Source organism: Antechinus flavipes, chromosome 2 (genome assembly GCF_016432865.1).
Source record: "Antechinus flavipes isolate AdamAnt ecotype Samford, QLD, Australia chromosome 2, AdamAnt_v2, whole genome shotgun sequence".
Taxonomy (NCBI): Eukaryota; Metazoa; Chordata; class Mammalia; order Dasyuromorphia; family Dasyuridae; genus Antechinus; species Antechinus flavipes.
In genome coordinates this window covers 548,520,387-548,536,103 of record NC_067399.1, presented here as the reverse complement: position 1 = coordinate 548,536,103, position 15,717 = coordinate 548,520,387, and the positions used below count along the sequence as shown (strand labels likewise).

At 34.5% G+C, this 15,717-nt stretch overlaps 1 protein-coding gene across 2 annotated transcripts in view; it reads right to left on the bottom strand.

Annotated features, from left to right (window-relative positions):
• Positions 1-15,717, bottom strand: part of OTUD7A (OTU deubiquitinase 7A) — a 387,007-nt gene that overhangs the window by 75,542 nt on the left and 295,748 nt on the right. For both annotated transcript variants that reach the window (XM_051980945.1, XM_051980946.1), the window contains one exon: positions 4,652-4,753. In XM_051980945.1, the coding sequence (XP_051836905.1) occupies positions 4,652-4,753 (102 nt within the window). The remainder of the gene's footprint in view (positions 1-4,651; positions 4,754-15,717) is intronic.

Below are 15,717 nucleotides of genomic sequence, written 5' to 3'. Positions count from 1 at the left end.
GGAACCCATTAGTATAAACAGACTAATGAAGAAAAATGCGACCTTTTAAGCAAACTGATAGCCTCGTTTAAAAAACAACAACAAAAACAACAACAAAAACCTATCACCACTACGGTCTCTCTGAATCCACCGGCAACTAGTTCTTAGCTGATTGCAACTTTACTAGAAGGAACCAAATACATGGTGGGTTTAGGCTTAGAAATAATATCCATGTTGTGTAGGCATGAGGTGGGGAATGGGGGATAACAATAGACTCTCTTGGAAATACTGACCAAACAACATGCGCTCTAATAAATTTCCCAGTACTACCAATGAAAAATCGCATTGCAGCAAAATTTTGATCAAGAGAATAGCATTGCTTGTGCCTAAAGATAGGGGTATCAGTTTTCCATGGACAACTACCTGCTTGTCCCTAGAAAGGGGTTTCATACTAATCATCAACCAACAAAAAGTCCAATCTAACAGTCTGACTATATATTCAGGGCCATAAAAATTTAGAGTATTGAGGTAGCAGCAGTTATTCCCTGAGAAATAGGCCTTGGATTCACCCTTCGTACCCACGAATGATGTCTAAAGAATCCAGGATTTTGTTGGCATAGGGAACTACGGCACAGGAATTCTAACGTGTCTGTGACCCAGAAGATAATTCCTAGGAAATTAGGCACTTGAGGTTAAGTGACTTTCTTTGAAGAACTGACATTTTCTATGTGATGTAGGAAATATATAAACATATAAGATACAAATCAACACAATGCAAGGTAGGGTGTTTGTGTATGTGTATGTGTATTAGTATATTAAAAGATAGAGTGTATGTGTATATGTGTGTACACAAACACATATATATTTTTTATATCCAAATATAAGGTAATGAGTGATGGAGAAAGGAATATAACTAAACAAACCATTTCAGGAGAATTTGAGGAGAGGAAGAAAACATTAAAAGGTGAAGATGGAAGAGTCAGAGGTTTCACAAGAAAAATGGCACATTAGTAGAATCTTGAAGAAAGATGCAGATTTGGAAAAGCCAAGATGAAGAATAAGTACATTCTTGGCATGGGGACGTTCAATGCAAATGGATAGAATCAGAAGATAGCATCTTGAATTCTGGAATGGTTTCCTTGGGATTTTTTGAATAAGAGCATAGTTTTAAAAAATGATAAGGCTGGGATACAGATGAATTTTTCTAAGAATTCCCCTCCAAACAACTTTGAAATAATGCCCCAAAGAAAATTTTGAAGTGCTGAATCAACAAAATGTCCAAGGCAGACATTTTTCCAGCCTAACACGACTTAAGAGGTCCCTAGGTGAGATCTTTAACACTGGGGCAGGCTCAGGCCTTGAGTGGGGCAGGAATATTAGTGGTGGACCTTGGATGCTGCCATAGAATTAGCAGCAGCCGTTTCTGAAGCTCCCAGTATAGAGATGTTAACAGGGTTGGTAACTGGTTGGAAAGATTGTAGAAGGCTTTTTTTCTGACAGTGGGTATAGCTGGTGATGGCTGGCAATTCTACTATCCATAAGCAAATTTTGAATCACAGTTCCAGGACAGAGAGGAGTGCTTGTAATTCTTTACAGGGTAGCAGGGCCCCTGGTGACAGTTCCAGGGACAAGGGGAGCGCTATACTTGAAGCTGCAGAGGAACAGGGGCCCTTTTTGGACAAAGACAGACCAGGAGAGCAATGACCACATTCTCCCAGGATAATACCACGTTGGAAGCACTGAAAACTTGCCACCTCCTTAAAACTAGCCCTGAAAATATCTGAAGCTTGGCACAGTGCTTCCCCACCTCCAGTTGAACAGAATTCAACTGTAATATAAAGTTTAAAGTAAAAAAAAATGAACAAACAATAGAAGAAGACAACAGTGTGAAAGGAACAACAAGCAAAGCTTCACAGGAAAATGCTAATTGGATGCAAGGCCAAGCTTTCCTGGAAAACTTGAAAAAAGAGATAAGTGATAGTGAAAAGACTGGAGAAAGACATAAGAGTGAGGCAAGAAAATTGCACAAAAAATACTGAAGAAACTATCCTCTTAAAAACATAATTGGCCTAATGATAAAAAAAGGAACAAAAATTAACTAAAGAAAAGAACTTTTTCAAAAGCAGACTGGGCCAAATGGAAAAGGAGATATACAAACTTACTAAAGAAAATAACTTTTTAAACATTAGAATTGGCTAAGTGGAGACTAATGACTTCAAGAAATAATAAAACAAAATCAAAAGATTTTTTTTTTAAATGGAAGAAAAATGAAATATCTTATTGGGAAAACTGACGTGGAAGAGAGCTCATGGAAAGATAATTTAAAAATTATTGGACAACTAGAAAGTCATGATCCAAAAACTACTCTGATATCCCAGGACCAGAGGGCAAAATAGAAATTGAAAGAATTTATCAATTTCGTACTGAAAGAGATTCCCCAAATGAAAATTCCCAGGCTATTATAGCAAGATTCCAGAGCTTCCGGATCAAGGAGAAAACACTGCAAGCAGCCAGAAATAAACAATTTAAATATCATAGAATCACAGTCAGGATAATGAAAGATTTAGTAGCCTCTACTTTAAAGCCCTTGGAATATGATATTCTGAAGAACAAAGAAACTAGGACTACAAGCAATAATAATTTACCAAGAAAAATTGAGTATAACTGTTCATGGGGAAAAAATGTATATTTATGAAAAAGAGGACTTCCAAGCATTCCTGATGAAAAGACCAACAGATAGAAAATTTGACATTCAAACAGCACACTCAAGAGAAGCATAAAAAGGTAAATTAAAAAGGAATCAGAAGGAACTCAATAAGGTTAGACTACTTACATTCATATGGGGGGGGGAGGATGATACATGTAATTGCTAAGAACTTTATCACTATTATGGCAATTCGAAATAGTCACCATAATCACAAGGTAAGTGTGTGAGTTGATTATGTTAGGGTGGACTTGAAAAAACATGGAGAAGTGAGAAAGAGGGATACGCTGGAAGAAAGGGTAAGGAAGAAGTAGAATGAGGCACAAATTTTCTCACATAAAGGAAGTAAGCAAGGAAGAATTTTTGTCATAGAGGGGGAAATGGGAGGACAATGTTTGAACCTCACTTTTATTGGAATTGGGTAATGAATCCCAATAGGGATATAGAAAAGGAAGGGGATAAAAATATGGGGGATTATAAGAAGGTTAAAGGATTGGAGGAGGCAGAAGTCTGAAGCAAGGCATACTTTTGAGAATAAAAAGAAAGAGCGAAGGATGAATAGAGAAAAACATATAGTTAGGGATCATAATTGAATGTGAATGGGGTGAGCTAAATTCATAGAAGAGACGCAGATAGCAGAATGACTAAGAAGCCAGAATCCAAAATATATTGTGTACAAGAGACAGATTTGGGACAGAAGAACCCACAAAGAATCAAAGTGAAAGGCTAGAGCAGAGTTGATTATGCTTCAGTTGAAGTGAAGAGGGCAAAGGAGTCAATTATGATCTCAGACAAAACAAAAGCAAAAATTAGACCTGATTGAAAAAAAGATAATCAGTTTGCTAAAAGGCATTGCACATAGTGAACTAATGTCAAAAAATTTTGCAGCAAGTTTCTTGTGGCAAAGGCCTCATTTTTCAACTATATAGGGAACTGAATCATGTTTATAAAAATAAGAGCCATTCCATAACCGATAAATACTCAAAGCATTTGAATAATAGTTTTCAGAAGAAGATATCAAAGCTATCTCAAACCATATGAAAAAAAGTGTTCTAAATCACTATTTGATTAGAGAAATGCAAGCTAAAGTGACTTTGGCATACCATCATACACCTATCAAGATGAAAAATGCTGGAAGGTATGAGGGAAAATAGGAATATTAATGAATTGTTAATGTCAAAAAGTTGGACATTGAAGGGATGCTCATAAATGTGCTATAACAAATGATGAGATAAGGTAGTTTCAGGAAAAAATACAAGAAAACATATGTAAATCTTAAGAAGAACTAGAAGATCACTGTACATAGTAATAACATTGTAATGATCAACTGTAGACATGACTACTCTTATCAAGACATTGATCTAAGATGATTTCAAAGAAACTATGATGAAAAAATGCTATCCACTTCCAGGGATAGAAGTACGAATGCTGAGGGCAAAGTGAAATATAATTTTCTTGTTTTTTGTGTAATACGGACATATATTTTACATGGTTTCACATGTATAACTGTTATCAAATTGTCCCTTTCCTCATTAGGTGGGGGAAAGGTAGGAGGGAGAGAGACAATCTTGAAACTCAAAATTTAAAAGAATGTTTAAAAATAAATAAATAATAAACATTGGGGAAAAAAGTTCAGAGAAGTAGGTTGGAGCCAGATTATGATGGCTGGGAATATTGAGAGTGTTTGTGTTTTTACTTTAGAGGCAGTAGGGAGTTATTGATTTTTATTTTTAATCAACAGAACAATATGGTCAAGTTTGTGCCTTTAAGGAAATTATTTTGGCAACTGCATTAAAGATGAATTGGAGAACACAGAAGTGAGAGGCACCTTTAACAACTCATCAGACTGGTATCTAGAGCCTTCTAGACTTCTCTTAATTCTTTGTTGCACTTGTAGAATCTTTTCTTTTGATAAAGAGGCTGGAATATTTAGGAAATCTGCAGATCTTTGCTTGTGGTTGGACTTACCTAGTGAGGCAGCATGTAAGAGGCAGTTTCCATCCCCTGTTGTTGCCAATGGAAGAAGACGCTTGCAGCTCGTACACACTGTTGACCACCAGTTCAATCGACCTGAAACAGAAGCTTAACTTTACTGACCATGTAAATTCCAAGAAGCAGCTGTTGTGATGTTAGTATGGTTCATGCTTGATCTACAATGTCAAAGCTAACTAATAGGTATTGAATAATTAAAAGTTTCATAAAAAGAATTTTGCTTTATGATTTTAGGACTTTTCCAAACTTTTAAAGTAAAATTTAAATTTTTTTTCTCTTTGTGAAAAGAATGAGCTAAATCTAACTTGCAATAAGCAAAAAGGTTGGAAAATTTGAGTCAACTTCTCTTCTACCCTGTAATTCTCAGTCATTTAATCAGTAACTCAAAATGGTTTTTTTTGGAACCAAAAAAATCTTCCTTATTAACTTGGAAGCATTTTATATGTATTTTTTTATTTCTGAATGCTATTTTTAATCCTAATTTTTCTTATTCATTTTTCAATTAGCACATAATTTATTTATAAAAGTCTGTGCTAGGGCAAATTTCTTAAAAATATTACTACTTTTACTTGAGGCCCATCATGAAGTTCTGCTTTGCTTTAGTTTTCTCCTTGAAAGTGGCCATATCATCTTTGATTCTCAGCTTCTCCTATCAATAAATTATGATAGAAAATAAACTGAAAATATCTGAAAAGTGATTGAAAAAAAGGAGTCTTCAAAAAGGTTTCTCCCCAAAATATTTGGAAATAATTATTTCCATATAATTTTTTTATAATTGAATGTATGTAAAACCTCTCAGACTTGGTTACATCTTCTATAAAAAGGAAGTGTGGTTCTAGATGGTTTCTAAATCTAAAATTCAGCTAATCTGAGGTATCTTTGTCGGTAGGCCAAGATTACAATTTATTCTATATCTTATATAATATCAAATATTGTTAAGAGTAGCATGTTAACCTAGATATTTTTAAATATCTCAATGCAAGCAAAGAAAAATATAAAAGAAAATCATTATCAATGATTGCATATTTTTGATTTGGGTAATAAAATTTAGCAATCAGCTTTTCCAATGTTTGATTTTGTGAATTCAGTCAGTAATCAGTAGTTAAATACCTTCAGAAACATTAAAAACAACTTGTTCTTGATTTTCTTTTTTGATATAAAGATATAAACTTTAATAAGACTAGAAACAACAGGAGCACATACCCAATTTGCCTATTTATCTACCCATATGCCATTTATCATTTTTATATATTTTGTTAAAAATAAGAAAAATATTATCATTTTTAGAATATTGGAAAGAAGTTGTGAAAATATGTAAATAAGGACAATGGATTATGGTTAAAGAAAATAAAGACTCTCCAAAGCAAGTTTAATTTAGAATTAATGAGACAGTTATTGTCTATTAAGTTGCTATAATAATTAAAATAAATGTATAAAATTTCACCAGTGCATTTGGTGTACTAGATATCTGGTTACTCTATGGTGTTTCTTGGTAAGACTCAATATGTACTACTAACAAAAATTTTAATACAAAATTCTTGTCCCATTAACTACAAATTAAAACGTTTGTTAAAGATTGACGTCGATGGGTGAAACAGTCATACATATGTTGTGCCAAGTAGCTGATAATCTTTACCACATTTCTGATAATCTGTTGATACCCTCTCATAATTCATAACAGGTCTTACTGAATTGAAATTAAATGTGCATTTCAGAACCTTGATTTAAAGTGCTACTGAATGGCCTTTGGGAAATGCATAATTGGAAATAACATGTGATAATTTTTAGCAACTCTTCTGTCTTCAGGCTGTGAAATAACAACCTGTCACCTGCCTTTTGCAGAACATTTTTAAAAATAATAATCCAGGCTGGAAGAAGCTAAAACTGGGTTGCCATTTAAAGTAGAAGACCGAGGCTTGTGTGTTCCCAGATGATGACACTCAGATTGCCTACTAACAAGGAAAGACTTAAGCAACCAAAGCTAACCTTGGGCTAGTGTGCATACATGCTCAGAGTTTGCTGCTGGGTGGTGGAATATAGTGTTGCTGAGTCAAAAGCTACCATCCCAAAGTTGAAGTTCCTTTCATTGCCAGCCTTAACCACTGAAGTACTTTGGATGCTGGAATTTTTTGTTTTAAGAATGATAAATTCTATGAATTCAAATAAAATTCTACATATCCAATTCTTCAGACAGATGAAGGCTTGGCTTTTTGCAACTCAGGAAGGAGGTTGAGGCCTTCTAAACTAAAAATATCCACGCAAGAGGGAGCTCATAACTAACAAATGTCCTAATACTGGATGCTGTGTGGGCAAGTTGAGAAGTCTGCAGCCTGTGGGTATGTCAATGTATATGCTATTTTTAAAATTCAAAAACTGTGCCCAGCTACAGTGTCAAATTGGGTCATCCGTTTGAGCCTAGAGAAATGTCTCAGGGAGGGGGGACTAAGAGTCCAATGGTTCCTTTCCGATGTAGCTTTGTAGCTGCATATCCTTGGGGGAGTTATTTATCATTGTGGTGATACATGGAAGAGAAAGAAAAATAGGATTCTTTTGAACTGGATCTGATGGCTGTTTGTAAGCATGCAAACATTATGTTTCTGCATATCCTTTCTCCTCCCCTGTTATGCATTCATTGGATTTTTCAAAATTCTTATTCTTTTAGTGACTGAACTTGGAAATGTGTTAACACACACTAAATGTTCATGGAAATAAAACAAATAGACTTTTAAAAAATGAGAATCATAATCCTCTCATTTTGTGTATGTGTTGCATTCCCCTACAAGACGTCTTTCACCTAGGGTATGTGAACTTAAAAAATTATATATTTTGATAATATATTTCAGTAAAATTGTTTTCCTTTGTAGGCTTTTGTTATTTTATGCATTCAAAAACACTATTCTGAGAGCTGTATAGATTTTACCAAAGGGTCCATGATCCAAAAGATATTAGGAATCCTTATCCTTGTAGAACATAAATTCTTTGAAGGCCACCTCACTGTTGTCATTGTATTCCCGTAGTTAATAGAGGGCCTGGGAAGTGGCAGGTGCTTAATAAATGTCTGTTGATAGTTCCATTGATTTCAATGAGGGCAGAATCCATAGAAGAGAAATATGCTGTTGGATTCTCTCTTAGCACTATATTCTTCTCTCTGCAGATCCATGACATTTCTCTACTGAGCTCAGCTTTATATTGTCAAGCTTACTCGATTTCTCTGTCCTGTGCTCTCCTTCAAGTCACCTGTGATTCTAATTCTTATACCAAAAATCAATTCTTCCTTCCTCCTCCTTCTCCCAGTTCTTCTCCACTAAATTACAGATCCTCACCTCTCCACACAGCCCATCTCTCATTTTACTGGAGAGGAAACTGAGTTGCTGTGGAACAGGTATCACTACCATAAAAAATTTATATCTATATATATGTATGTATTTCTATTAAGCAATTAATGCCTTCTTCCTTCTCTTGGAATCTTAAACTTTTCATGAGATACAACAAGAAATTTATTCTCCCTCAGAAAAGATTTTGGGTCTTTGATGGATGCCTACAGAATAACAATTCTTTATATTTATCATGAGAAGATTTATAATTTTCCCTTTTTTCTATCCAGTTTAATCACAAACATTTATTAGCTTTTTTTGTCACAGATTTTGCTCCTGAAGAGACCTTAGTGAGGACAGAGAGAATTCCAATCATTGGGTTAGAACAGATGTAGGTGACCGATTCAAGGACACTGGCAGGGGATGAAATATTGTGCATAGGGAGCAAGTAACCCAATTTAGCTAGTACATAGAGTGGATACAGCCAGGTGGCGTGATGAATATAGAACTGGGGCTGGAGTCAGGAAGACCGGAGCAAAATCTAGTCTCAGACATTTACTACTTGTGTGACCCCAGGCAAGTCATTTAGTCCATTTTCCTAAGTTTCCTCATCTGTAAAATGGGCAAAGTAATGTCACTTACTTCAGAAATTTATTCAGAGGATGAAATAAGATAAATTTTAAAAGTACTTGCAAATCTTAAAACATTATGTAAATCCCATTATTTATAATTAATATTATCATGCTAAAATAATGTATAATCAACTTCCAACATAGGGTAGAGTCAGATTGTGAAAAGGTTTATTTCTCATGGAATTAAAGTTTCTATAGTATCTATTTTGGGTTTCCTTTTCTATATAGTTTCTATAGGCACTTTACAAATTTTAAAACACTTCTTTTTAAAGCCTCTCATTGAAGCCTCTGTGAAGCTGTAAATGGCTATTATTATCTCCATTAAAACATGGGGAAACTGAGGCTTAGACAATTTAAGTGATTTTGCACTCAATCAGTAGTACAGCAAGGCAGAAGTTTTGACATTTATTCTAGTGCCATTTTCATAATATTACACTGCCACATCATTGCATGCTATCTTAAGTATATAAATCTTAATGGAATAATATCTTCTCTTCCTATCACTCTACTCATGGTCTATTATCTTGTAATCTATAATACTTTCTGCAACTCATATGACAGGCATATCACAAATTGCCTCATTTTGTAGATAGTTCTGTCTCATTTCCCCTATAGAATTATAAACTTCTCTAGGGAGCTGGAGCTGGATCTTATACTTTTAAAATGTCCATAATAGTTCCTTGCTTATAATGATGACAGTGAATATGAGATAGTTAAGTGAATAGAATTAGATATAATTTCATTTCAGATAATTTTGTTAGAGGCAGTGTAGAAAGAGACTAGATTGTTAAAGTTTGGAATCAGGAATACCTGGGTCAAAATTCTAAATCTTGCCCTGGTACTAGATCTTTTAACCCCTTATGTGCCTCAGGCAGTTCTCTGGAATTCATCTGATACATCATAAACAGGTTGTGGATCTGTGATTTGTTAAGTAGTAGATGGACTTACACATGCTAATGAGATCATCCTTTCTATATTCATATAGTTGTTACTTGAACATAAAGGAGTATTGGTAAGGCTGGAATCAGTCTGATTCTTTCTGGGAGCAAAGAAAATCTAGATGCTCCCTTTTAAAGCACGTGACCAATTACAAGAATGTAGCACATTGCTACTGATTTTCAGAAGTGCTTCAAAATTCCATATATACTCATGAGAAATTGAGTTCTTTGAAGGTAAGAGAATGGGGTAAGTTGCTGTACCCTTTCCTGTTTTCCTCAGATAGGCATTAAAAGGGATACTCCATTTTCTTCAGGAAAGGAATCTTGCTCAATAGTAAAAAGAATTGGGAGTTGGGAGGAATCATTGAGTTGTAACTCATGTAATTCACTTTGTGGCTTTTCAAGAGTGCTCAGGAATAATGCCCCAAGTCTAATTAAATTCAGAATTATATTGGAAACCATGGAATTATTAGAATTCCTTTTAACTCTGCCTGTAAGGGCATGTTGATTGACCCAATCTGAAGAAGAGAGAGAATAATCTGAGCCATGAGACATGTCTTTGCCTTTTTTGTTTTGGCCTTTCTTTTAACAACACATAAATATAGTACATGGTATTTAAAAAATTCTTATTTACTGACTAACTAATAAAGTAGCATGCCCTGGAACCTTATTGTAAGGAAGCCTGATCTCATTAAATATCTCAGGGTTGAATGGCCATTACAATGGTGCTTAAGTATGTGAAAATTAGTCCTCAATCCTCAGTCCATAATCACATCATTAAAATGCAGTATGATAGCTCAGCATTTCCTTCTTTTCTGAGGATAAATCACAAAAATTATTTGTTTGATCTTCAAGAGAGACATCTTGATAATAACTATTTAGGCCAAAAATCCAGATACACACAAAAATGTAAGAAGTAGATTTCAGAACTGATTCCAGAGAACTCTGGGAATTACCATTTTTTCATTTTCATATTTACGACTTCTTTTAAACTCTCCCCCCTTTTCTATTTCTTTTACTATTCTGAGATTTTATATCATATTGCCATCTTTTTTGCCAAATCACAGTCATATCAGAAAATGACTTAGAATGTTTCCTATTTCCCTTTATTTCCATTCTTTCTCTTCAGCACCTCAAAGGTTTGTTTCTCAACCTTTAATCACTTATTATACCACCGTACTAGGTGAAAACAAAAGGTCTTGGCAGGTAATAATCAATTGGTCCCTGTGTCATAGTTGGGCACTGGATCAAAGTCTCTGGGTTTTTTGTGTACTTCCCCTCTATCCACTTATGTAACATGCATGAAATCTGCCCTTAGCTTCATATTTATCTGACCTGGCTGATAATCCCTACTTGGTCATTTTATAGACTAGATAATGAGCCTGATTCTAAATGGAGCTCATGATTACTTCCTCATTTAAAGTCAGTCTCCTGAAGATTCGCTAATCATCTCTGCTACAGATTCCTAATCAGAGTCACTTAATCTAGAGAAAACCAAGAGAGAATTTCCTATACCATTATTCTTTCCATTCAGGTGAAGTCAATGGGAAGAATAAATGGACGGAAGAATAAATGGACGGAAGAAATGTGGTCTTGAGGAAGTGTTTCATGTTACTCTGGTAAGAGAGATTGTAGAGTAAAAAAGAAAGGAAGGCTATCACTTTTTCTTTTTTCTTTCTTTCTTTCCTTTTTTTTTTTTTTTCCTGTTGACTTTGAGCACTGGCTCTAAGAAGACAGTTCCTATTTCCGCCCCCAGGCATTTGTTTGTTGTCAACTAACAAAATAAATGGTTTAACATTGCATCAATACCAGATAAAGACATTAGAATATAGATATTACAATGTAAGTTCTACACAAAGCAGGCAGTCTTCAGAAACAAATCCAATATCCTGTTCCTCTGAAAATTACTAGTATGGATTAGAATTTTTACTGATGGCCTTGACTACTTGGAACAAAATTATAAATTAAGAAAATGAGCAAAAATATAAAAATCGGATATCATAAGATATAAATTTGTACTTCACCTGTAGAAGAATCAAACTCTATTTACTCTTATTTTACATATAGTTCTCAATAAGTTCACAATCTGATTTAATAGTCCCCTTCAGATAGGCAGTAGAAGATACAATTGCACAAGTGATAGCTCACAACTCTTCAGCAAAGAAGTTAGAGCTTCTGACTTCTCCCAGGAGAAGAATGAAAACAACAACAACAACAACAACAACAACAACAACCCAAAACTCAAGAACATACCAAAAAAAAAAAAAAAATCCAACAGTTTGGAGGAATTTAGCATAGGGACATGGAAGCATCATAGTAGAATATCTGAGGTTCATAATGAACCTCAAGAACAAAGGATAACAACATAGCATTTACATTTTTTCTGTTGTTGTTTGCTTGCATTTTTTGTTTTTCTTCCCAAGTTATTTTTGCCTTTCTAAATCTGATTTTTCCTGTGCAACAAGAGAGCTGTATAAATATGGACACATATATTGTATTTAAGACATACTTTCACAAGTTTAACATGTATGAGACTGCCTGCCATCCAGGGGAGTGGGTGGAGGGAAAGAAGGGAAAAGTTGGAACAGAAGTTTTGCAAGGGTCAATGATGAAAAATTACCCATGCATGTGTTCTGTCAATAAAAAGCTATAGTAATAATAAAAAAGAACAAAGGATACAGGATCATCTGCTTAAAAAATCTTAAAAGTATATGATGTATACACTTATTTTGCATTTAATTTATACTTTAATATATTTAACATGTATTGGTCATCCTGTCATCTAGGGAGGGGATGGGGGGAAGGAGGGGAAAAATTGGAACAAAAGTTTTGGCAATTGTCAATGCTGTAAAATTACCCATGCATATAATTTGTAAATAAAAAGGTATTAAAATTTTTAAAAAGCATAATACAAAAAAGTATATGATGCATTATTAAAAGAAATACTTACTTCCCAAATAGCTAAATACATATTTAGATTTAGATACATGTAAATATGTATATTTGTGTGCATATACACATGCTGAATGTTTAAAAGGTAAGCTTAAATTATCTGTAAAATTCACTTCTGTGGAACACCCCATTCCTCAGTGTTGCCTAATATCCAAAGCATTGTGTGGTGACATATATTATTTCGTTTCATTATAGATGAGGACAACAAGGCATATGGAAACTAAGGAGAATGTTAAACCAGTATGCCTGTTCAGAATAGTGATCAGAAATAAAATGTTCAGACATATATTCTAAAATGATTTAGAATTCCTTCTTTCCTCTCTTTCCCTCCTTTTCTCCCTCCCTCCTTCCTTCCTTCCTCCTTTCCTTCTCTCTACCCTTCCATCTTTCTTCCTTTTCTCATTCCCTTCTTTCTCTTCCCTTCCTTCTTTCCTGTTGCCCTCTCTTCCTTCCTCTTTCTTTTACCTTCCTTCCCTCCTTCTTTTCCTTGCTTCCTCAATTCTTCCTTCTTTCTTTTTTGCTTCCTTCTTTCTTTCCTCCTTCCCTCTTCCCTTCTTACCTCCTTTCTTCTTACTTTATTTCCTTTCTTTTCTTCCCTCCTTTTTCCTTATTTCCTTCCTTTTCTCTTCCCTTCTTTCCTTCCATACACATTTCATTTTTGACTATCATTTAAAAACTTCATGTGTATTAGATGCAAACTTCAACAAAAACATGTATAAAAGGAGGCATTTTACCCTAAGCTATTTCTAAGCATATAAATTCATTTGTTTTAATTTGGCTAAAAAAATATCAAATCCAAGCAAATACATTTTTGGGACAAGAGGAGCTATTCCACAATTTTTTTTTTTTTGTTTTTAGTTTTACTTTTTCTATTCTTGACTTTTGTTAATTTCAGTCATGTGGAAACTGCTTTAGATATTACAATTCTTTTTTTTCTTCCTTCCTTCCTTCCTTCCTTCCTTCCTTCCTTCCTTCCTTCCTTCCTTCCTTCCTTCCTTCCTTCCTTCCTTTCTTTCTTTCTTTCTTGTTTTAAAAGAACCATCAGGTCATTCTATCATTGGCTGAATTGTTTTACTATGAAGGGAGCAATCTAATTTCTTTATGGTCTGTTCAATCATTTTGGTCACCTTGATATTAAATGCTGATCTCTACATGTTTTTCTTGATCATGGTGAAGGGGACTGTTCAGAGTGTCAGCTCAATATTTTCTTGCCCTCTCCACTGAAGAGGAATACCCCAAAACAGTCTGATAATTGCCAAAGAGAGTACGTTGTGAGCAATGGAACACCCAGTGAGATGATACACTTGTTTTTTGGCCTTTGCTACGCTCATAAAATGTAGTGTCAAGAAATTATGGAGACAGATCAAACAGATGACCATCTATTCCACCCTGGGATAGCCAAGTGATTCTTTCAACCCAATATTTTTTGCTTCCTCAAAACCTCGCCATGGTGTTCATGACAGCATCTGTCCTTCAGCCAAAGGACTTACAAGGAGAAACTCCATTTTTTATTTGGTATGTTGATATTCAGTTCATTTCCTAGGGAGGTCTCAGAGGTGATCCATCACTGATGGTGTGCCCTTGAAAGGCATATACAACTACAATCACCCAGCCAAATAAGTATTTATCCGAGGACTTCGTACATAAATACTTCAGTCATAGAACAGAATGAGCCCAGTGTTCTGAATACAAATCCCAGTAAAGATGATGATGGAACAAACCACCACTTGAAGTACTTGATATGGACAGAAAGTTCTGATGTGCCTAAGGACAGTATGATGCTAGGTTTATATTATGTCCAGCCTCAGAAACCCTAACCCAAGGATTTTTAAATTGCTTTACTGTTGTAATGTCCAGGATAGAACAGATAATTCTGAGACAATGTGATCTACTGGGAAAAAAGCTACCACAAAGAGGGATTGGGTTCAAATTCTGGGCCTGCCACTTAGTAATTAGCTGTGTGACCCTGAGCAAGTGACTTAACACCTGAGTCTCAGTTTCCTTCTTTGTAAAATACACTTATTATGACATCATTTGCTGTGAAGCTTATCTAAGATGAAAATGTGATGTAAATGATTTGGCCACAAACAGTGATGTAAATACAAGCTCTTGCTGAATTTGGGAGTAGTTAGATGGTAATAAAAGGGAGCATTGGACTTGGAGGTAGGAGAACCTGAATTTGAATCCTGTCTCACACATTTATGAGTTGTCCTATCCTGGGCACGTAACTTAACCTTACAATACCACTTTCCTCATCTATAAAATAGTGATAATATAGTACATAAAATGGTAGTAATTATCAAATGAAATAAACATATGTAAAGCATTTTATAAAACTCAAAATTTATTAAAACTTTGATGAAATAATAACTATCATTTATATAGCATAATTATGTTCTAGTACTGTGCTAAGTGTTTTACAATCATTATCTTATAAAATAATAACACTATAAGTAAATATCTTACTTAATAACTATAATGAAGCAATACAGAGGGAGAAGGTTTGTATGCTATTGTTCGATAGTGATGGTTGAAACTATTCTCTATTTAGGTTACAGACTAAGAAAATAGAATGCTGACTTCATTTCTTTTAATTGGAATTTTAAAAATTTACATAGTAATACTTCACCTTTGCATAGTATTTTATATTTATCATGTTCTTGGTATACATTATCAATTATGCTTCTCACAATTATCATATGAGGTGGAAAGGGTTATTCTCTTCCTAGTAATATCCTCCCTGTTAAGTCCTTCTCCTCCTATCCCAACGTATTTACCTCTTTAGTCAGATGTATTTGTGTACCAAATTGTTCGAATGTACAGTTATCCATTCCACATCATGACAACTTTTCCCATTTGGTTTTGATATATCTTGATTTGGCATAAGAAATTAAATGGGGAATTTGGGGGGAAGATACAAATACAGACATGTGACCAGCAGACAACACAAATCTATGCCCCAATATTTAACTCAAATTTTACAATAAGATACTGTAAACATTCTATGAAAGAAAAAAGAAAAGAATTCAGACCTCTCTGGTACAAAGAAAGGGCAAAAAAATTTTGTACAGATTTTCCAGATTGTGGAGGTGCTGGGCCCCTCACCCCCATAATATAGAAGAGCTATGTATAAATATGTGTGCTCAATACCTTTGTTTCAGGTAAGAAAAAAATTCATCTGATATTCACTTGTATCTATGTTCATA